This window comes from Salvelinus namaycush, unplaced genomic scaffold, assembly GCF_016432855.1.
Source record: "Salvelinus namaycush isolate Seneca unplaced genomic scaffold, SaNama_1.0 Scaffold626, whole genome shotgun sequence".
In the NCBI taxonomy this organism is placed as follows: domain Eukaryota; kingdom Metazoa; phylum Chordata; class Actinopteri; order Salmoniformes; family Salmonidae; genus Salvelinus; species Salvelinus namaycush.
Window position 1 is genome coordinate 17,694 of NW_024061338.1, and position 24,015 is coordinate 41,708.

Genomic DNA, 24,015 nt, shown 5'->3' on the forward strand with positions numbered 1-24,015 from the left:
TGAAATTGAGGCTCTGTTCCAGGGGCTGCCTATTAAATCACTTGTTATTTATTAGTTTAGATGCACTTCATACGTCTTCCACTAGATGTCGACAAGGAGTGAGATAAGAAATGGACTGTGTAACTTGATCTGGACTCGAATTACAGCTCATGGAATGACGTGTTCTCCATTTCCTGTTTTCAGGACTGCGCGAAGAGAGACATGGATTTGCCTTCTGTTTAGCTGTCGTTATAGGCGACTACTATCTCCGGCTTTGATTTTATTTGATACATGTGACCATATCATCGTAAAGTATGTTTTTTCAATATAGTTTAATCAGATTATAGAACATTTTTCGGGAGTTTTTGCCGTGTTCCGTTCTCTGACTTTGTTGACGATGGAGCGATTCGTGCCACTTGGCTAGTGCGCTTGCTAAATCGAGAGGGGAAATGAACGTTCTAAATCCAAACAATGATTGTTCTTGACAAAGGACACCTTGTCCAACATTCTGATGAAAGATCAGCAAAGGTAAGAAACATTTTATGATGCTATTTCATATATCTGTCATGCATGTGAACTAGTCGTCGGCGCCCAACGTTTGGGTACTCTAGCTATACCGAAGTGGATGTCGTAATGAAGTTATTTTTTAGAATTCTAACACTGCGATTTCATTAAGAACTAATGGATCTATCATTTCCTATACAACATGTATTTTTTAGTTATGTTTATGAATAGTCATTTGGTCAGAATATGTGTGTCAGAAAAAGTGTCAGAAAAAAATCCGGACGTTGTGGGACAAAATAGCTACGTTAGCAGAATGTATAACCACTGATTTCAGCTCTAAATATGCACATTTTCGAACAAAACATAAGTGTATGTATAACCTGATGTTATAGGACTGTCATCTGTTGAAGAATATCAAGGTTAGTCAAAAATTATATATCTTTTGCTTGTTTGTTACGATCGCTAACCTTTTGCTACTGGGAAATGGCATGTCTTTCTGGCTATTGTGGTAAGCTAATATAACGCTATATTGTGTTTTCGCTGTAAAACACTTAATAAATCGGAAATATTGTCTGGAATCACAAGATGCCTGTCTTTCATTTGCTGTACACTATGTATTTTTCAGAAATGTTTTATGATGAGTATTTAGGTATTTGACGTTGGTGTCTGTAATTATTATGGCTGCTTTCGGTGCAATTTCTGATTGTAGCTGCAATGTAAACACATTTTTCGAACAAAACATAGATTTATTGAATAACATGTTATAAGACTGTCATCTGATGAAGTTGTTTGTTGGTTAGTTTGGTTGGTTCTTGGTTAGTTAGGTTGGCTTTGTGCATGCTACCTGTGCTGTGAAAAATGGCTGTGCTTTTTTGTATTTGGTGGTGAGCTAACATAAATATACGTGCTGTTTTCGCTGTAAAACATTTTAAAAATCGGACATGTTGGCTGGATTCACAAGATGTGTACCTTTCATTTGCTGTATTGGACTTGTTAATGTGTGAAAGATAAATATTTAAAAAAAATGTATTTTGAATTTCGCGCCCTGCACTTGAAGTGGCTGTTGTCATAAGTGTACCGGCACCGCCCTGCAGCCATAAGAAGTTGGTAGCTACCAGTACTGTCTGTCTAGAAGGTAAAGTATTGTTAAGGTAACTACCAGTACTGTCTGTCTAGAAGGTAAAGTATTGACACTAAATGGTACCTGCTCAGAGTTGTCAGCACTAAGCTCCTCTGTATTATGTTGTAGAATCGTGATCTCTCTCTGGAGTCTAGCTTCCAGCCTGGAGGCAATCTGTTCCTTCTGATTTTTGGTGTTTTCCTTGATAGACAATTACAGCCAACACATTAGTGTTATATTAAACTAAGACTTTCTGAAAGACAGGCAGAAAGGTACATTTAACTTGAGCTCGTAAAAATTGAATAAAATAAAATGCTAAATAAAACTGAAACATGCCACTTTTTAACCTATTGCCTTACAATGTTTAATATACTGTCCAATGTCCTGGTGGCAAGAAGAAACTATAGACACACCCACCTCTTCACTATCTACACACATTAGTCCAGACTACAGACACACCCACCTCTTCAGTGTCTCTCTCATTCTTTATGACATCATGGTTTCTGTGGTCCTGCAAGGCACACAGAACACAAACAGAAACCTGGTCTGTCTTACAGAAGACCTCCAGAGCTCTGTGGTGGAGCTGGCACAGTTTCTGCTCCAGGTTTCCAGTCACCTCCACCAGGGTGTGTCTCTGCAGAGCTGCTACGGTGTAGTGATGTCTGACATGACTCTCACAGTAGGAGGCAGTGCAGGTCAGACAGGACTTTACAGCTTTGAACTGTTTCTCAGTGCAGAGATCACAGGCCACATCTCCAGGTCCAGCGTAGCAGTGCTTGGGGAGAGCAGGGACCTTGAACCCTGCCTGGTGGAGTTTCTCAATCACCTTCTCCAAGGCTGAGTTAGTGAAGAGGTCCGGACGTGTTCTGAATCTCTTTCTGCACTGGGGGCAGTCGTAGTCTCCTGTCTGGTCAGGCTGGTTCCAGTGGGTCTCAATGCACTGTCTGCAGTAACTGTGTCCACAGGGGATGGAGACTGGCTCTTTGAGAACCTCTGTACACACTGAACATCTGAAGTGGTCCTCTGTCAGTAGACTGGCTGTCAGCTCACTGTACACAAAGTGGTAGAGAAATGTGGTTGCTGTTTTAAAGAATATTATACAGGAGCTAACCTACACGATGTACAGGAATGTGGAAGCTGTTTTAAAGACTATAATACAGGAGCTAACCTACAAGATGTACAGGAATGTGGAAGCTGTTTTAAAGACTATTATACAGGGGCTAACCTACAAGATGTACAGGAATGTGGAAGCTGTTTTAAAGACTATAATACAGGGGCTAACCTACAAGATTTACAGGAATGTAGAAGCTGTTTTAAAGACTATAATACAGGGGCTAACCTACAAGATTTACAGGAATGTAAAAGCAGTTTTAAGGACTGAATATACAGGGGCTAACCTACACGATTTACAGGAATGTGGAAGCTGTTTTAAAGACTATTATACAGGGGCTAACCTACAAGATGTACAGGAATGTGGAAGCTGTTTTAAAGACTATAATACAGGAGCTAACCTACAAGATGTACAGGAATGTGGAAGCTGTTTTAAAGACTATAATACAGGAGCTAACCTACAAGATGTACAGGAATGTGGAAGCTGTTTTAAAGACTATAATACAGGAGCTAACCTACAAGATGTACAGGAATGTGGAAGCTGTTTTAAAGACTATAATACAGGAGCTAACCTACAAGATGTACAGGAATGTGGAAGCTGTTTTAAGGACTATAATACAGGAGCTAACCTACAAGATGTACAGGAATGTGGAAGCTGTTTTAAAGACTATAATACAGGAGCTAACCTACAAGATGTACAGGAATGTGGAAGCTGTTTTAAGGACTATAATACAGGAGCTAACCTACAAGATGTACAGGAATGTGGAAGCTGTTTTAAAGACTATTATACAGGGGCTAACCTACAAGATGTACAGGAATGTGGAAGCTGTTTTAAGGACTATAATACAGGAGCTAACCTACAAGATGTACAGGAATGTGGAAGCTGTTTTAAAGACTATAATACAGGAGCTAACCTACAAGATGTACAGGAATGTGGAAGCTGTTTTAAAGACTATAATACAGGAGCTAACCTACAAGATGTACAGGAATGTGGAAGCTGTTTTAAAGACTATAATACAGGAGCTAACCTACAAGATGTACAGGAATGTGGAAGCTGTTTTAAAGACTATAATACAGGAGCTAACCTACAAGATGTACAGGAATGTGGAAGCTGTTTTAAAGACTATAATACAGGAGCTAACCTACAAGATGTACAGGAATGTGGAAGCTGTTTTAAAGACTATAATACAGGAGCTAACCTACAAGATGTACAGGAATGTGGAAGCTGTTTTAAAGACTATAATACAGGAGCTAACCTACAAGATGTACAGGAATGTGGAAGCTGTTTTAAAGACTATAATACAGGAGCTAACCTACAAGATGTACAGGAATGTGGAAGCTGATTTAAAGACTATAATACAGGAGCTAACCTACAAGATGTACAGGAATGTGGAAGCTGTTTTAAAGACTATTATACAGGAGCTAACCTACAAGATGTACAGGAATGTGGAAACTGATTTAAAGACTATAATACAGGAGCTAACCTACACGATGTACAGGAATGTGGAAACTGTTTTAAAGACTATAATACAGGAGCTAACCTACAAGATGTACAGGAATGGGGAAGCTGTTTTATGGACTCACTATTATACAGGAGCTAACCTACTAGATTTACAGGAATGGGGAAGCTGTTTTAAAGACTATTATACAGGAGCTAACCTACTAGATTTACAGGAATGTGGAAGCTGTTTTAAAGACTATAATACAGGAGCTAACCTACACGATGTACAGGAATGGGGAAGCTGTTTTAAAGACTATTATACAGGGGCTAACCTACAAGATTTACAGGAATGGGGAAGCTGTTTTAAAGACTATTATACAGGGGCTAACCTACAAGATTTACAGGAATGGGGAAGCTGTTTTAAAGACTATTATACAGGGGCTAACCTACAAGATGTACAGGAATGGGGAAGCTGTTTAAAAGACTATTATACAGGAGCTAACCTACAAGATGTACAGGAATGTGGAAACTGTTTTAAAGACTATTATACAGGATCTAACCTACTAGATTTACAGGAATGTGGAAACTGTTTTTCACTTACCTGGCATCTTTTCCAAACATAATGGGCCTGTCCATGGACCAATCACTCTTCATGGACAGACACGGAGACCCCACCCTCTCCTGATTACCACTGTGGAAAGATCAAGGGGGGTGTTGTCAGTGTGTGAATTTACAGAATTTAATAACTATCCATCTTTCATTTTGACTGTTTTGTGTTTCTGTCCATTTAGAAATATCAAAATTTTTATGTTTCTAAATGGACAGAAACATAAATATTTTGTTATTTCTATTTGACAATGATTTCACATGATGCATATTTCATATGATATGCCTAAATACTCATAACCACTAGGCTGATAAATAAACACCTTTTTCCTTGGATTATTGAATTACCTACACCATGTTATTTCAAGTTATCCATTTGGAGTGCAACATCGCAATGTTAAAAAATATGTCTGCATTAGGCAAATGAAGGCATATTTATGTTAACTTTGATTGTGTTTGATGAAAATGATAGACCTTTCAAATGTTGTACTCAATATTAAAATCGGCAAGTGACTTGATGCCTACTGTACCAAAGCAATTGAGAGTTGCTAAACGGGAGTGACATAACGGTAATATTGTCAAAATTCCGCTTTTAACAACTATCAGAATTGGTTAAAAAAAAGTTACGCATGGAAACATATTAGACAATAATTAAGAGTAGGCAAAGTGATCGTGTCAGGTGAAAATGAAATCAAACAACATTTGATGTCCAGTCACATTCACTGTGGTTGTCTGAAGCTGTAGAGTTCACAGTTGGTGATGCCTCATCGTGATTGATGCAAATGATGGGGAATAACCAAAGTCAATGAGCATCATCACAATCTTTCCTTTGCAGTACCTCAAACTATCCTGATTATCAGCTGAGAAACTTTTAGGAGTTCATTTTACACCTGGCTCTGAGAATGTCTGAGCAGTGTCTTAACATCCTAAAATTTATTCTGAGCAGTGTCTAAACGTCATCCTAAAACATATTCTGAGCAGTGTCTTAACGTCATCCCAAAAAATATTCTGAGCAGTGTCTTAACGTCATCCAAAAACCTACTCAGAGCAGTGTCTTAACGTCATCCTAAAACTTACTCTGAGCAGTGTCTTAACATCCTAAAACCTACTCTGAGCAGTGTCTTAACGTCATCCTAAAACCTACTCTGAGCAGTGTCTTAACATCCTAAAACCTACTCTGAGCAGTGTCTTAACATCCTAAAACCTACTCTGAGCAGTGTCTTAACATCCTAAAACCTACTCTGAGCACTGTCTTAACATCCTAAAACTTACTCTGAGTAATGTCTTAAAACCTGTTGAGGATAGAGGGCGCTATTTTCACTTTGGGCAAAAATCGTGCCCAATTTAAACGGCCTCGTACTCTATTCTTGCTCGTACAATATGCATATTATTATTACTATTGGATAGAAAACACTCTCAAGTTTCAAAAACCGTTTGAATTATATCTGTGAGTAAAACAGAACTCATTTTGCAGCAAACTTCCTGTCAGAAAGTGAAAAATCTGAAATCGAGGCTCTGTTCCAGGGCCTCCCTATCAATTTGCTTGAAATTTATGACTATACATGCACTTCATACACCTTCCACTAGATGTCAATAGGCAGTGAGAGGTGAAATGGGGAGTCTAGCTATATCTATGGTCAAAAGAGAGGTCTTGGAATGACATGACCCCAATTTCCTTTGTTCAGGAAGACGCGGGAAGGACATCAGCTTTGGCTTCTGAAAAGCTTTCCTTATAGACGGCTAATATCTCCGGCTTTGATTTTATTTGATAAATGTGATAATATCATCGTAAAGTATGTTTTTTCAATATAGTTTTATCAGATTATTGAAATTTTTTCGGGAGTTTTGGCGTGTTCCGTTCTCTGCGTTTGGTGACGATGGACAGCTTCGCGCCACTTGGCAAGTTTTGGTTGCTAAATCAACAGACGAAGAGGACATTCTAAATCCAAACAACAATTATTCTGGACAAAGAACCCCTTGTACAAGATTCTGATGGAAGCTCACCAAAAGTAGAACCCATTTATGATGTTATTTCGTATTTCTGTCGAAAATGTTTACTATTAGTTTCCGCCCAGATTTTGGGCGCTCTCTCGCTATAACGTAAGCTGTATGTCGTACTAAAGTTATTTTTGAGAATTCTAACATTAAGAACTAGTGTATCTATCATTTCCTGTACAACATGTATTTTTTAGTAACGTTTATGATTAGTTATTTGGTCAGAATAGGTGAGTGTCAGAAATATATCCGGAGATTCTGGAAAATAGTTGCTATGTTTTCAATGTATAACCACAGATTTCAGCTCTAAATATGCACATTTTCAAACAAACCATATATGTATTGTGTAATATGATGTTATAGGACTGTCATCTGATGAAGTTTATGAAGGTTAGTGAAATAATTAATATCTTTTGCTGGTTTTGTCACTATCGCTACTGTTGCCTTGAATCAATGCTGTTGTGTGGTTGGCTATTGTAGTAAGCTAATATAATGCTATATTGTGTTTTCGCTGTAAAACACTTAAGAAATCTGAAATATTGGCTGGATTCACAAGATGTTTGTCTTTCATTTGCTGTACACCATGTATTTTTCATAAATGTTTTATGATGAGTATTTAGGTATTTCACGTTGGTCTCTATAATTACTCTGGCTGCTTCGGTGCTATTTGTGATGGTAGCTGTGATGGTAGCTGCAATGTAAAACTATGATTTATACCTCAAATATGCACATTTTTCGAACAAAACATAGATTTATTGTGTAACATGTTATAAGACTGTCATCTGATGAAGTTGTTTCTTGGTTAGTTTGGTTGGTTCTTGGTTAGTTTGGTTGGTTTTGTGCAAGCTACCTGTGCTGTGAAAGAAATGTCTGTGCTTTTTTGTATTTGGTGGTGAGCTAACATAAATATACGTGGTGTTTTCGCTGTAAAACATTTTAAAAATCGGACATGTTGACTGGATTCACAAGATGGTTATCTTTCATTTGCTGTATTGGACCTGTTAATGTGTGAAAGTTAAATATTTCTAAAAAATATTTTTTTGAATTTCGCACTCTGCCTTTTCAGTGGAATGTGGGAGGAGTTCCGCTAGCGGAACCCCGGGGCTAGACGGGTTAACATCCTAAAACCTACTCTGAGCAGTGTCTAAACGTCATCCTAAAACATATTCTGAGCAGTGTCTTAACGTCATCCAAAAACCAACTCTGAGCAGTGTCTTAACATCCAAAAACCTACTCAGAGCAGTGTCTTAACGTCATCCAAAAACCTACTCTCAGCTGGGAGATTTTCTTGTCTTAGAACAGGTTTTAACAGGATTCCTAGGACCTTTTCTGAGATGCTTTGTGGATACGGCCCTGGACTGATAGACTCACAGGTGTCACGATCGTTGTAAGGAGGAGACCAAGGTGCAGCGTGGTATGGTTACATTCTTTTTTATTATAAGAATGAACACTGAACAAACTAACAAAATGAACCGTGAAGCTAATATGAATAGTGCAGACAGGCAACTAAACATAGAACAAGAACCCACAAACACAAAAGGGAAAATGGCAACCTAAATATGATCCCCAATCAGAGACAACGATAAACAGCTGCCTCTGATTGGGAACCAATTCATGCCACCATAGACATACATATTACCTAGACATACAAAAACCCTAGACAATACAAAAACTAGCATACCCACCCTCGTCACACCCTGACCTAACCAAAATATAAAGAAAACAGAGATATCTAAGGTCAGAGTGTGACAACAGGATCTCACCTCTTTAAAATGAGGGGAATTCCAACACTTTTTAAAGGGACAATCTGCAGTTCAAACAACAAGAAAGCGGACGCCCGCCACATTTTTGGGCAAACAATTTAGGGATGGGGTTGGAGAAAGGTGACCACTCTCAAATTCATGGATGGGGCTATGGATGCCAGGACTGGCCATCTATGACATCACAATGAAAGTTAACCATGTTATGAAGCTATACATTGTTTGTTGACGATTCAGTTGTTTACAAACATTGGAGTAAAACAAGCTTATATTTTGGGTTCTGATGGAGTACGACAGTTGAACTGAGCTCATGAGATATTTATAAGTTATATTCTTCAATAGTCAATGGCTATGTATATCATTAACTTAAAAGTAAAATAATCGATGTAGCAATCACAGATTGCCCTTTTAAACCTCACATTCATTACCTCCAGCACCATATCAGTGTCTACATGAGAAAGCTTCTGTTCTTTACTTACCTGGCACCTTTTCCAAACATAATGGGCCTGTCCATGGACCAATCACTCTTCATGGACAGACACGGTGACCACACCCTCTCCTGTTTACCACTGTGGAAACATCAAGGAGGATTTTGTTTATGAATGATAAATGCTGTTCTTTCTTTCATTTTGAACCACAATTACTTATTCATCATTGTTTGTAGAACACTAATCTTCTATCAGGTGATTGGCTGTTATTTCTAGGTTAGGTTCTTCACTTACCTGGCATCTTTTCCAAACTTAATATGCCTGTCCATGGAGCAATCACTCTTCATGGACAGACACGGAGACCCCACCCTCTCCTGATTAACACTGTGGAAAGATCAAGGGGGGTTTTGTCAGTGTGTGAATTTGTAGAATTTAATAACTATCCATCTTTCATGTTTGTTTTGTGTTTCTGTCCATTTAGAAATATCAAAATATTTATGTTTCTAAATGGACAGAAACATAAATATTTTGTTATTTCTATTTGACAATGATTTCACATGATGCATATTTCATATGATATGCCTAAATACTCATAACCACTAGGCTGATAAATAAACACCTTTTTCCTTGGATTATTGAATTACCTACATCATGTGACTTCAAGTTATCCATTTGGAGTGCAACATCGCAATGTTAAAAAATATGTCTACATTAGGCAAATGAAGGCATATTTATGTTAACTTTGATTGTGTTTGATGAAAATGATAGACCTTTCAAATGTTGTACTCAATATTAAAATCGGCAAGTGACTTGATGCCTACTGTACCAAAGCAATTGAGAGTTGCTAAACGGGAGTGACATAACGGTAATATTGTCAAAAGTACGCTTTTAACAACTATCAGAATTGGTTAAAAAAAAGTTACGCATGGAAACATATTAGACAATAATTAAGAGTAGGCAAAGTGATCGTGTCAGGTGAAAATGAAATCAAACAACATTTGATGTCCAGTCACATTCACTGTGGTTGTCTGAAGCTGTAGAGTTCACAGTTGGCGATGCCTCATCGTGATTGATGCAAATGATGGGGAATAACCAAAGTCAATGAGCATCATCACAATCTTTCCTTTGCAGTACCTCAAACTATCCTGATTATCAGCTGAGAAACTTTTAGGAGTTCATTTAACTCCTGGCTCTGAGAATGTCTGAGCAGTGTCTTAACATCCTAAAACTTACTCTGAGCTGTGTCTTATCATCCTAAAACATATTCTGAGCTGTGTCTTAACGTCATCCTAAAACCTATTCTGAGCTGTGTCTTAACGTCATCCTAAAACCTATTCTGAGCTGTGTCCTAACGTCATCCTAAAACCTACTCTGAGCAGTGTTTAAACATCATCCTAAAACCTATTCTGAGCTGTGTCTTAACATCCTCTAAAAACCTACTCTCAGCTGGGAGTTTTTCTTGTCTTAAACCAGATTTTAACAGGATTCCTAGGAATCCTCTGAGATGCTTTGTGGATACGGAATTCCAACACCTTTTTAAAGGGACAATCTGCAGTTGAAACAACAAGAAAGGAGACACCCGCCACATTTTTGGGCAAACAATTTAGGGATGGGGTTGGAGAAAGGTGACCACTCTCAAATTCATGGATGGGGCTATGGATGCCAGGACTGGCCATCTATGACATCACAATGAAAGTTTTAACCTTGTTATGAAGCTATACATTGTTTGTTGACGATTCAGTTGTTTACAAACATTTGTCACGCCCTGGCCTTAGTTATCTTTGTTTTCTTTCTTATTTTAGTTAGGTCAGGGTGTGACATGGGGAATGTATGTGTTTTTGTATTGTCTAGGGGTTTTGTATGTTTAATGGGGCAGTGTCTTGTATAGGTGTTTGTATGTCTATGGCTGCCTAGATTGGTTCTCAATTAGAGGCAGCTGTTGTTCATTTGTCTCTGATTGAGAGCTATATTTAGGCAGCCATATTCATTGGGTATTTGGTGGGTAATTGTCTATGTCTAAACGTTAGTAGCTTGTTTCTGCACTTTCGTTTGTAGCTTCACGGTTGTTTTGTATATTTTTGTAAAAGTGTTCGTTTCGTGTTTCAAGCTTATAATTTGGGTTCTGATGGAGTACAACAGTTGAACTGAGCTCATGAGATATTTATAAGTTATATTCTTCAACAGTCAATGGCTATGTATATCATTAACTTAAAAGTAAAATAATCGATGTAGCAATCACAGATTGCCCCTTTAAACCTCACATTCATTACCTCCAGCACCATATCAGTGTCTACATGAGAAAGCTTCTGCTCTTCACTTACCTGGCACCTTTTCCAAACATAATGGGCCTGTCCATGGACCAATCACTCTTCATGGACAGACACGGAGACCCCACCCTCTCCTGATTACCACTGTGGAAAGATCAAGGAGGGTTTTGTCAGTGTGTGAATTTGCAGAATTTAATAACTATCCATCTTTCATGTTGACTGTTTTGTGTTTCTGTCCATTTAGAAATATCCTAAATTTGTATGTTTATAAAACAGACAGAAACCTACATATTTAGATATTTATAAATGACAGAAACATAAATATTTCTATATTTCTATTTGACAATGATTTCACATGATGCATATTTCATATGATATGCCTAAATACTCATAACCACTAGGCTGATAAATAAACACCTTTTTCCTTGGATTATTGAATTACCTACATCATGTGACTTCAAGTTATCCATTTGGAGTGCAACATCGCAATGTTAAAAAATATGTCTGCATTAGGCAAATGAAGGCATATTTATGTTAACTTTGATTGTGTTTGATGAAAATGATAGACCTTTCAAACGTTGTGCGCAATATTACATCGGCAAGTGACTTGATGCCTACTGTACCAAAGCAATTGAGAGTTGCTAAACGGGAGTGACATAACGGTAATATTGTCAAAATTCCGCTTTTAACAACTATCAGAATTGGTTAAAAAAAAGGTTACGCATGGAAACATATTAGACAATAATTAAGAGTAGGCAAAGTGATCGTGTCAGGTGAAAATGAAATCAAACAACATTTGATGTCCAGTCACATTCACTGTGGTTGTCTGAAGCTGTAGAGTTCACAGTTGGCGATGCCTCATCGTGATTGATGCAAATGATGGGGAATAACCAAAGTCAATGAGCGTCATCACAATCTTTCCTTTGCAGTACCTCAAACTGTCCTGATTATCAGCTGAGAAACTTTTAGGAGTTCATTTAACTACTGGCTCTGAGAATGTCTGAGCAGTGTCTTAACATCCTAAAACCTACTCTGAGCAGTGTCTTAACATCCTAAAACCTACTCTGAGCAGTGTCTTAACATCCTAAAACCTACTCGGAGCAGTGTCTTAACATCCTAAAACCTACTCTGAGCAGTGTCTTAACATCCTAAAACCTACTCTGAGCAGTGTCTTAACATCCTAAAACCTACTCTGAGCAGTGTCTTAACATCCTAAAACCTACTCTGAGCTGTGTCTTAACATCCTCCTAAAACCTATTCTGAGCTGTGTCTTAACGTCATCCTAAAACCTATTCTGAGCTGTGTCTTAACGTCATCCTAAAACCTATTCTGAGCTGTGTCCTAACGTCATCCTAAAACCTACTCTGAGCAGTGTTTAAACATCCTAAAACCTACTCTGAGCGCAGTGTTTAAACATCATCCTAAAACCTATTCTGAGCTGTGTCTTAACATCCTCTAAAAACCTACTCTCAGCTGGGAGTTTTTCTTGTCTTAAAACAGATTTTAACAGGATTCCTAGGACCTTTTCTGAGATGCTTTGTGGATACGGCCCTGGACTGATAGACTCACAGGTGTCACGATCGTTGTAAGGAGGAGACCAAGGTGCAGCGTGGTATAGTTACATTCTTCTTTATTATAAGAATGAACACTGAACAAACTAACAAAATGAACCGTGAAGCTAATATGAATAGTGCAGACAGGCAACTAAACATAGAACAAGAACCCACAAACACAAAAGGGAAAATGGCAACCTAAATATGATCCCCAATCAGAGACAACGATAAACAGCTGCCTCTGATTGGGAACCAATTCAGGCCACCATAGACATACATATTACCTAGACCTACAAAACCCTAGACATACAAAAACTAGCATACCCACCCTCGTCACACCCTGACCTAACCAAAATATAAAGAAAACAGAGATATCTAAGGTCAGAGTGTGACAACAGGATCTCACCTCTTTAAAATGAGGGGAATTCCAACACTTTTTAAAGGGACAATCTGCAGTTGAAACAACAAGAAAGGGGACACCCGCCACATTTTTGGGCAAACAATTTAGGGATGGGGTTGGAGAAAGGTGACCACTCAAATTCATGGATGGGGCTATGGATGCCAGGACTGGCCATCTATGACGTCACAATGAAAGTTAACCCTGTTATGAAGCTATACATTGTTTGTTGACGATTCAGTTGTTTACAAACATTGGAGTAAAACAAGCTTATAATTTGGGTTCTGATGGAGTACAACAGTTGAACTGAGCTCATGAGATATTTATAAGTTATATTCTTCAATCGTCAATGGCTATGTATATCATTAACTTAAAAGTAAAATAATTGATGTAGCAATCACAGATTGCCCCTTTAAACCTCACATTCATTACCTCCAGCACCATATCAGTGTCTACATGAGAAAGCTTCTGCTCTTCACTTACCTGGCACCTTTTCCAAACATAATGGGCCTGTCCATGGACCAATCACTCTTCATGGACAGACACGGAGACACCACCCTCTCCTGTTTTACACTGTGGAAACATCAAGGAGGATTTTGTTTATGAATGATAAATGCTGTTCTTTCTTTCATTTTGAACCACAATTACTTATTCATCATTGTTTGTAGAACACTAATCTTCTATCAGGTGATTGGCTGTTATTTCTATGTCAGGTTCTTCACTTACCTGGCACCTTTTCCAAACATAATGGGCCTGTCCATGGACGAATCACTCTTCATGGACAGACACGGAGACACCACCCTCTCCTGATTACCACTGTGGAAAGGAGGATTTAAACAAAGACAGAATTATATGTACATCTGAATCAATAACTGAAGTATATTTCTGTCAGTCAGTTATGGAAAATGTACAGTATAACCAAAATTATAATACTGTACAGTAACAGTATTTTCTATCATAACGCTAGAGCACAACTTACTGAACTCAATCAATAATACATTTGAACAGATAGAATAACACACACAAACCTGCGATCTCCATCTGTAAATGTGATAGGTGGGTCCATGGAGAGGTCACTACGTACCTGCGATCTCCATCTGTAAATGTGATAGGTGGGTCCATGGAGAGGTCACTACGTACCTGAGATCTATATTTTATTACGTGATAGGTACAGTGCCTTCGGAAAGTATTCAGACCCCTTGACTTTTTCCACATTTTGTTACGTTACAACCGTATTCTAAAATGGATTACATAGTTTTCCCCCTCATCAATCTACACACAATACCCCATAATGACAAATCAAAAACGGTTTAGACATTTTTGCTCATTTGTAAAAAATGTAATAAAACTGAAATATCACATTTACTTAAGTATTCAGACCCTTTACTCAGTTGAAGCACCTTTGGCAGCGATTACAGCATTACAGAGTCTTCTTGGGTATGACGCTACAAGCTTGGCATCCTCTCAAGCTCTGTCACGTTGGATGAGGAGCGTTGCTGCACAGCTATTTTCAGGTCTCTCCAGAGATGTTGGATCGGGTTCAACTCCAGGCTCTGGCTGGGCCACTCAAGGACATTCAGAGACTTGTCCCAAGGCCAATCCTACGTTGTCTTGGCTGTGTGCTTAGGGTCATTGTCCTGTTGGAAGGTGAACCTTCACCCCAGTCTGAGGTCCTGAGCGCTCTGGAGCAGGTTTTCATTAAGGATCTCACTGTTATTTTCTCTGTTCAGGTTTGCCTCGATCCTGACTAGTCTCCCAGTCCCTGCCGCTGAAAAACATCCCCACAGCATGATGCTGCCACCACCATGCTTCACCGTAGGGATGGTGCCAGGTTTCCTCCAGATGTGACACTTGGCATTCAGGCCAAAGAGTTCAATCTTGGTTTCATCAGACCAGAGAATCTTGTTTTTCTTTAGGTGACTTTTGGCAAACTCCAAGCTGGCTGTCATGTCCTTTTACTGAGGATTGGCTTATGTCTGGCCACTACCATAAAGGCCTTGGTGTGCTGCAGAGATGGTTGGTTGTCCTTCTGGAAGGTTCTCCAATCTCCACAGAGGAACTCTAGAGCTTTGTCAGAGTGACCATCGGGTTCTTGCTCACCTCCCTGACAAAGCCCCTTTCTCCCGATTGCTCAGTTTGGCCGTGCAGCCAGCTCTTGGAAGAGTATTGGTGGTTCCAAACTTTTGCCATTTCAGAATGATGGAGGCCACATGCACTGTCGACAGTGGGACCTTATATAGACAGGTGTGTGCCTTTCCAAATCATGTCCAATCAATTGAATTGATCAAAGGTGGACTCCAATCAAGTTGTAGAAGCATCTCACGGATGATCAATGGAAACAGGATGCTCAATTTTGAGTCTCATAGCAAAGGGTCTGAATACTTACGTAAATAAGGTAAATTTGCTAACATTTCTGAAAACCTGTTTTCGCTTTGTCATTATGGGGTATTATGTGTAGATTCCTGAGATTCTTTATTTTAAATGCATTTTAGAATAAGGCTGTAACAGAACAAAATGTCGAAAAAGTCAAGGGATCTGAATACTTTCCGAAGGCTCTGTATATCACTGTACAAACCTGAGATCTCCATTTGTAGATGTGATTGGTCGATCCATGGAGTGGTCACTTCTCAAGGAGAGTTGGCTTGGAGCAGGAGACACTGCTCCCAAAGACCTTTCAGACACAGAGAAGAGTGTTCAGGTAAATATTAAAATCATTCTAGTAAATAACTTTACACAGTATAACCAGTAGGACATAGGTCTGTAGACCAACCAATAACAGTTAGATATGATAGGTCTGTAGACCAACCAATAACAGTTAGATACGATAGGTCTGTAGACCAACCAATAACAGTTAGATATGATAGGTCTGTAGACCAACCAATAACAGTTAGATATGATAGGTCTGTAGACCAACCAATAACAGTTAGATATGATAGGTCTGTAGACCAACCAATAACAGTTAGATATGATAGGTCTGTAGACCAACCAATAACAGTTAGATATGATAGGTCTGTAGACCAACTAATAACAGTTACTGAGATGATATAGGCCTATTCCGGTCCACATCATGAGTAATATAGGCCTATTCCGGTCCACATCACAAGTAATATAGTCCTATTCCAGTCCATATCACTAGTAATATAGTCCTATTCCAGTCCACATCACTAGTAATATAGTCCTATTCCAGTCCACATCACGAGTAATATAGTCCTATTCCTGTCCACATCACGAGTAATATAGTCCTATTCCAGTCCATATCACTAGTAATATAGTCCTATTCCAGTCCACATCACGAGTAATATAGTCCTATTCCAGTCCACATCACTAGTAATATAGTCCTATTCCAGTCCATATCACTAGTAATAAAGGTCTATTCCGACTATGTACCGGTGCCCCCTGTATATAGCCTCCACATTGACTCTGTACCGGTACCCCCTGTATATAGCCTCCACAGTGACTCTGTACAGGTACCCCCTGTATATAGTCTCCACATTGACTCTGTACCGGTACCCCCTGTATATAGGCTCCACAGTGACTCTGTACAGGTACCCCCTGTATATAGTCTCCACATTGACTCTGTACCAGTACCCCCTGTATATAGCCTCCACATTGACTCTGTACAGGTACCCCCTGTATATAGTCTCCACATTGACTCTGTACCGGTACCCCCTGTATATAGTCTCCACATTGACTCTGTACCGGGACAGGGCTCCGGGCAGCCGAGCGGAAATGGAGGAAAACTCGCCTCCCTGCGGACCTGGCATCCTTTCACTCCCTCCTCTCTACATTCTCCTCTTCTGTCTCTGCTGCTAAAGCCACTTTCTACCACTCTAAATTCCAAGCATCTGCCTCTAACCCTAGGAAGCTCTTTGCCACCTTCTCCTCCCTCCTGAATCCTCCTCCCCCTCCCCCCCCTCCTCCCTCTCTGCGGGTGACTTCGTCAACCATTTTGAAAAGATGGTCGACGACATCCGATCCTCGTTTGCTAAGTCAAACGACACCGCTGGTTCTACTAAACTCTGCCCTACCCTGTGCTTTGACCTCTTTCTCCCCTCTCTCTCCAGATGAAATCTCGCGTCTTGTGACGGCCGGCCGCCCAACAACCTGCCCGCTTGACCCTATCCCCTCCTCTCTTCTCCAGACCATTTCCGGAGACCTTCTCCCTTACCTCACCTCGCTCATCAACTCATCCTTGACCGCTGGCTACGTCCCTTCCGTCTTCAAGAGAGCGAGAGTTGCACCCCTTCTGAAAAAACCTACACTCGATCCCTCCGATGTCAACAACTACAGACCAGTATCCCTTCTTTCTTTTCTCTCAAACTCTTGAACGTGCCGTCCTTGGCCAGCTCTCCTGCTATCTCTCTCAGAATGACCTTCTTGATCCAAATCAGTCAGGTTTCAAGACTAGTCATTCAACTGAGACTGCTCTTCTCTGTGTCACGGAGGCGCTACGCACTGCTAAAGCTAACTCTCTCTCCTCTGCTCTCATCCTTCTAGACCTATCGGCTGCCTTTGATACTGTGAACCATCAGATCCTCCTCTCCACCCTCTCCGAGTTGGGCATCTCCAGCGCGGCCCACGCTTGGATTGCGTCCTACCTGACAGGTCGCTCCTACCAGGTGGCGTGGCGAGAATCTGTCTCCGCACCACGTGCTCTCACCACTGGTGTCCCCCAGGGCTCTGTTCTAGGCCCTCTCCTATTCTCGCTATACACCAAGTCACTTGGCTCTGTCATATCCTCACATGGTCTCTCCTATCATTGCTATGCAGACGACACACAATTAATCTTCTCCTTTCCCCCTTCTGATAACCAGGTGGCGAATCGCATCTCTGCATGTCTGGCAGACATATCAGTGTGGATGACGGATCACCATCTCAAGCTGAACCTCGGCAAGACGGAGCTGCTCTTCCTCCCGGGGAAGGACTGCCCGTTCCATGATCTCGCCATCACGGTTGACAACTCCATTGTGTCCTCCTCCCAGAGGGCTAAGAACCTTGGCGTGATTCTGGAAAACACCCTGTCGTTCTCAACTAACATCAAGGCGGTGACCCGTTCCTGTAGGTTCATGCTCTACAACATTCGCAGAGTACGACCCTGCCTCACACAGGAAGCGGCGCAGGTCCTAATCCAGGCACTTGTCATCTCCCGTCTGGATTACTGCAACTCGCTGTTGGCTGGGCTCCCTGCCTGTGCCATTAAACCCCTACAACTAATCCAGAACGCCGCAGCCCGTCTGGTGTTCAACCTTCCCAAGTTCTCTCACGTCACCCCGCTCCTCCGCTCTCTCCACTGGCTTCCAGTTGAAGCTCGCATCCGCTACAAGACCATGGTGCTTGCCTACGGAGCTGTGAGGGGAACGGCACCTCCGTACCTTCAGGCTCTGATCAGGCCCTACACCCAAACAAGGGCACTGCGTTCATCCACCTCTGGCCTGCTCGCCTCCCTACCTCTGAGGAAGTACAGTTCCCGCTCAGCCCAGTCAAAACTGTTCGCTGCTCTGGCACCCCAATGGTGGAACAAACTCCCTCACGACGCCAGGTCAGCGGAGTCAATCACCACCTTCCGGAGACACCTGAAACCCCACCTCTTTAAGGAATACCTAGGATAGGATAAAGTAATTCTTCTAACCCCCCCCCCCCCCCCCCCTTAAAAGAGTTAGATGCACAATTGTAAAGTGGTTGTTCCACTGGATATCATAAGGTGAATGCACCAATTTGTAAGTCGCTCTGGATAAGAGCGTCTGCTAAATGACTTAAATGTAAAAGTAAATGTACCGGTACCCCCTGTATATAGCCTCCACAGTGACTCTGTACAGGTACCCCCTGTATATAGTCTCCACATTGACTCTGTACCGGTACCCCCTGTATATAGTCTCCACATTGACTCTGTACCAGTACCCCCTGTATATAGCCTCCACATTGACTCTGTACAGGTACCCCCTGTATATAGTCTCCACATTGACTCTGTACCGGTACCCCCTGTATATAGTCTCCACATTGACTCTGTACCGGTACCCCCTGTATATAGCCTCCACATTGACTCTGTACCGGTACCCCCTGTATATAGCCTCCACATTGACTCTGTACCGGTACCCCCTGTATATAGCCTCCACATTGACTCTGTACCGGTACCCCCTGTATATAGCCTCCACATTGACTCTGTACCGGTACCCCCTGTATATAGCCTCCACATTGACTCTGTACCGGTACCCCCTGTATATAGCCTCCACATTGACTCTGTACCGGTACCCCCTGTATATAGCCTCCACATTGACTCTGTACCGGTACCCCCTGTATATAGCCTCCACATTGACTCTGTACCGGTACCCCCTGTATATAGCCTCCACACTGACTCTGTACCGGTACCCCCTGTATATAGCCTCCACATTGACTCTGTACCGTAACACCCTGTATATAGCCTCCACATTGACTCTGTACCGTAATACCCTGTATATAGCCTCCACATTGACTCTGTACCAGTACCCTTTGTTTATTGCCCCGCTATTGTTATTTACTGCTGCTCTTTAATCATTTGTTTTTCTTATCTCTTACTTTTTTTGTTGTTGGTATTTTCTTAAACCGGCATTGTTGGTTAAGGGCTTGTAAGTAAGCATTTCACTGTTGTATTCGGCGCATGTAGCCCTGTAGGACCAGCCTTGTATGACCAGCCCTGTAGGACCAGCCCTGTAGGACCAGCATTGGTTGTTCCCCTGCTTGGGGACTGCAGATGGAAATAGCTGCTAGCTAAATCTGGTAGGCTACAAACCATAATTTCTCAAGTGGAATTGAGACTTGTGTTTTTGTTGTACATTGTCCCTGTTCAAATAAACTTAAATGAATAATCTAACCAACTCTTCCATTGCCATTCGACATATTACCAACCTGTCAACCAGGTAGATATATACCTACTACCAACCTGTCTGGCAGTATATTGACCCTACTACAACCCATAAACCAGGTAGATATATACTGTACCTACTACCAACCTGTCTGGCAGTATATTGGCCCTACTACAACCCATAAACCAGGTAGATATATACTGTACCTACTACCAACCTGTCTGGCAGTATATTGACCCTACTACAACCCATAAACCAGGTAGATATATACTGTACCTACTACCAACCTGTCTGGCAGTATATTGACCCTACTACAACCCATAAACCAGGTAGATATATACTGTACCTACTACCAACCTGTCTGGCAGTATATTGACCCTACTACAACCCTTAAACCAGGTAGATATATACCTACTACCAACCTGTCTGGTAGTATATTGACCCTACTACAACCCATAAACCAGGTAGATATATACTGTACCTACTACCAACCTGTCTGGCAGTATATTGACCATACTACAACCCATAAACCAGGTAGATATATACTGTACCTATTACCAACCTCTCTGGTAGTATATTGACCCTACTACAACCCATAAACCAGGTAGATATATACCTACTACCAACCTGTCTGGCAGTATATCGACCCTACTACAACCCATAAACCAGGTAGATATATACCTACTACCAACCTGTCTGATAGTATATTGACCCTACAACCCATAAACCAGGTAGATATATACTGTACCTATTACCAACCTCTCTGGTAGTATATTGACCCTACTACAACCCTTAAACCAGGTAGATGTATACATACAGAATCTTTTTTCTGAACAAAATAAGTTGACAAAATGTATGAAATGTGTTGGCTAGCTTAGCTAACTTTTCAAAAATAAAGGACCCGACAGTTGAGGCAATTTTCTAGTCTGAACTCATCCAGTCACGGGCTGAGCTCGCTGCGCATCAACGACACTGAAAAGGGGTGTATTCATAAGTGCACACAGTAGCAACAGAACAACGTTTTGTAACGAAAACGAGAGTTTCTATTGGTCAAATACAGGTAGGTCCCTCTCGTTAGCTCGAGTGTAGATATATTTCACTTATACTTCCGTGTATAAAAAAACATTACTGGGGCGCGTTCAGCAAGACGCAACGTTTTGGAACGCAATAGGCATGTGGAATGGCGTGGACTCTATGCCACTGGTGGCATTTCTATAGGCAACGTTTGGCTACTGATTGGGGCAGTGTTTTAGTAATCACCAGCAGGTGTGCTAAAACGTCACCTGACAGGGGTGTATTAATTAGAACACACCGTAGAAAAACGTCTTGCAACGAAAACGACAGTTTCTCACTGGACAAATTCATGTAAATCTCTTCCCGTTTCCTTCCTAGTGAATACACCCCAGTTGTGTCACACCTCGCGCTTTTTTATATTTATTATGTATTATTAACAACAGCCCGTAGTTGCATTTGAATTGGACACATATCATCAACATTTGCTTTTGAGATTATGAATAAACCAATAAAAAACAGATAAGACTAATGACAGAGTAATTTACCTGTCTTCATTCATATTTTCTTCACTCTCCCCTTAGCCGTCCGGAGATTTCCATCCGCTCCTTCTCAGAAATGACGTTAATGAAAGTCCAAGGCAGTTTACTGTAGCTCAGCATATTTCACAGAAAGACAGATTGTTGACCTATTGTGGAAAAACAGCGATTTAAATAAAATAATATAAAATAGCAGGAATCCTACGATGTTGCTGACGTTCGGATGTGGCTTCCTAAATGTAATTCAGTGGGACAAAAAACTAAAACAATGAATCTATAGGATACATGACTAAAGGATACCAAATACCTAACATGACATTATTTCACATACTAAAGGGAAGTTAATAATTAACATTACATGAAATCTATATCGTTTATAGCTGTTTATTTCTAAAACCATGCGCTGGCATCCCATCCGCAGATTAGATAGTAGACTAAACTCGGCTACAGTGGTTTACCGAAATGTAGACTACTTAAATACCTACTGCTTTTGTGAGTTACAAGCTATATTCAGTGTCATAACTTTAATAATATGATAGTCTATACACAACTTTACCTAACTATCTTGATTCAATATAGTCCGCAGACCACGGCCTCGCCCAGACTTTTGTTTCCAACGTTACGACGTCCTTAAAACACGTCCATAGAAGTAAACCTGTTCATGTAAAATGCTCATGTAAAACAGTTGGTCTCTAAACCTGTGATAAACCACGATATTTGCTATCTTAAATTAAAACAAAAATGTTACCTTCATGGCGCAGTTGTTTCAAAATGGCAGCAACATATGTACTTTTTACTTTCACTTTTAACTTATTTGGTGTCTCAAAGCTGTATATAAACCCTGGGTTGTTGTTGCTATGTATTGGCAATTGAGCGGATTTGAACCCTCCAGTCGGCCATATTGTCACTCCACAGTAGGAACAGTCCTTCATATGAATGAATAGAATTCTACAGTATTTCAATTAAATGTTTCAAGGACAAAATTGCATGTATTTAAGTATTTGTGTTGTTGTAATGGGGACAGTATCATTTGTAATCTCAAAAAATTATACTTTAAGGAAAATATTTTGGTATATTTTTTTTATTTATTTGTATGTTCAGCACCCATAATGTAATTTAAAATGTATGCATTACGGTGTCATTACGTTGCAAGTTTAAGGCCACGTTTTGCCATTGGTCTCTCTCTTTTCACAAGAGAAGGTCACGGTTGTTTTATACAGGTATCTTTCATTTATTTGTCGTGGGCTACGGCCAAAGAGTAGCCTGTGTGGAGTTGGGTTAATAAACTGTAAACTCAAACCTCTGTCTGGACAATTGTTCCTTTATGATCTAGTCAGGTCATTACAATAGTAATATGCTCTAAAACGCTCTAGTGACAACACAGTTTGCTGCCCTGTTTCCAATCGTCCACATGGCTGGGAGAACCTATTCAAGTAAGTCAATACATGTCTAAAAAAATATATATATAATAATAAAAAAATGTATTATTAGCTAACTAACGTTAGCTACAGTGCAGGCTAACTGAAATGAGCTAGCTAGTTACCTATCTGGCCAACTTTACATACTGTATAGATGGCTAGCTAAGTGAATTAAATGTCACCAGCTACCTAACATCATATTAGCTAGCTATCTTGATGTAGTTATCCCTGTAAAACTCCAAATGCATTTGTAGGTAGCTAGCTAACAGCCATGGAGGAGGGTGAAAGCACTGTCAAAGTGAGACAGTAGGATATTCTGGATAGGGCAGGTACTTGTGTAGTTCCAGTCCCTAGAAGTGAGGACGGAGATAATAGTAACATAATATTCAGTGTGGTGTAATTGGACTATAATGAAGTCTGTTTCTTTTGAGGTTTTCTGTCCTCAGATACAGAGGGCTGTGGAAGGGGACTCAAAGGGGTGCACGTTGTTGCCTTAGCACTGCACAGCTGATACAAATGATCAACTCCTCAGGCTTCAAGTGGTATTTATATATTCATTTGTAATGTTATCCTTGATGTGATCCTGTTATTGTCACATGCTACACATGCACATCTATCAATCCAATGTTATCATGATTTGTTTTAAGGGATATATACGTTAGTAATCCACAATGAACTGGTGATGTAAAAGTTTGATATTGACATTATCTTCCAAATTCTTACGGATACCTTCAAAACGATTGCCTACAGTTAACATGTAGGGCACTGCAAGGTTGGGTGACCAGGGCCACCTGGGACTGCCTCCTGGAGGAATTCAGGTATGTGAAGGCTACCTGTGTCCTTCATGAGGATGGACACGAGGACCAGAAGGGGGATCTGTGTGCGGGATTTCTTCACCACATACTTTTTTGAGGGTGCTGTTCCCTGGCAACACCATAGACTACACTATGCACAACCTAAGGCTCTCTTAAGAGCCATTCACATTGCAATAAGAGTATTCTTCCATTTACTTAGCTATGTTAACTGCAGTTATATCAGTTTTATCTCC

At 40.5% G+C, this 24,015-nt stretch overlaps 1 protein-coding gene across 1 annotated transcript; it reads right to left on the minus strand.

Annotated features, from left to right (window-relative positions):
* Positions 1–2,027: 2,027 nt before the first annotated feature.
* LOC120042162 (E3 ubiquitin-protein ligase TRIM47-like) lies at positions 2,028–16,158 on the minus strand. The gene is made up of 7 exons (XM_038987024.1): positions 15,736–16,158; positions 13,887–14,257; positions 13,644–13,733; positions 11,265–11,354; positions 8,995–9,084; positions 4,756–4,845; positions 2,028–2,652 (listed from the first exon to the last, which is right to left on the minus strand). The coding sequence occupies exons 2-7, from the start codon at positions 13,937–13,939 to the stop codon at positions 2,028–2,030; spliced, it is 1,038 nt and encodes a 345-aa protein (XP_038842952.1). The 5' UTR covers positions 13,940–14,257; positions 15,736–16,158.
* Between the last annotated feature and the right edge of the window lie 7,857 nt (positions 16,159–24,015).

What these genes read in the sequence shown, in the direction of transcription:
- LOC120042162 (XM_038987024.1), bottom strand. Translation starts at nt 13,939, where the DNA reads ATGAAGAGTGATTCGTCCATGGACAGGCCCATTATGTTTGGAAAAGGT. An exon ending in ATGTTTGGAAAAGGTGCCAG is followed by an intron (nt 13,734 to 13,886) that starts GTAAGTGAAGAA and finishes ATGTTTCCACAG; the next exon opens with TGTAAAACAGGAGAGGGTGG. An exon ending in ATGTTTGGAAAAGGTGCCAG is followed by an intron (nt 9,085 to 11,264) that starts GTAAGTGAAGAG and finishes ATGTTTCCACAG; the next exon opens with TGGTAAACAGGAGAGGGTGT.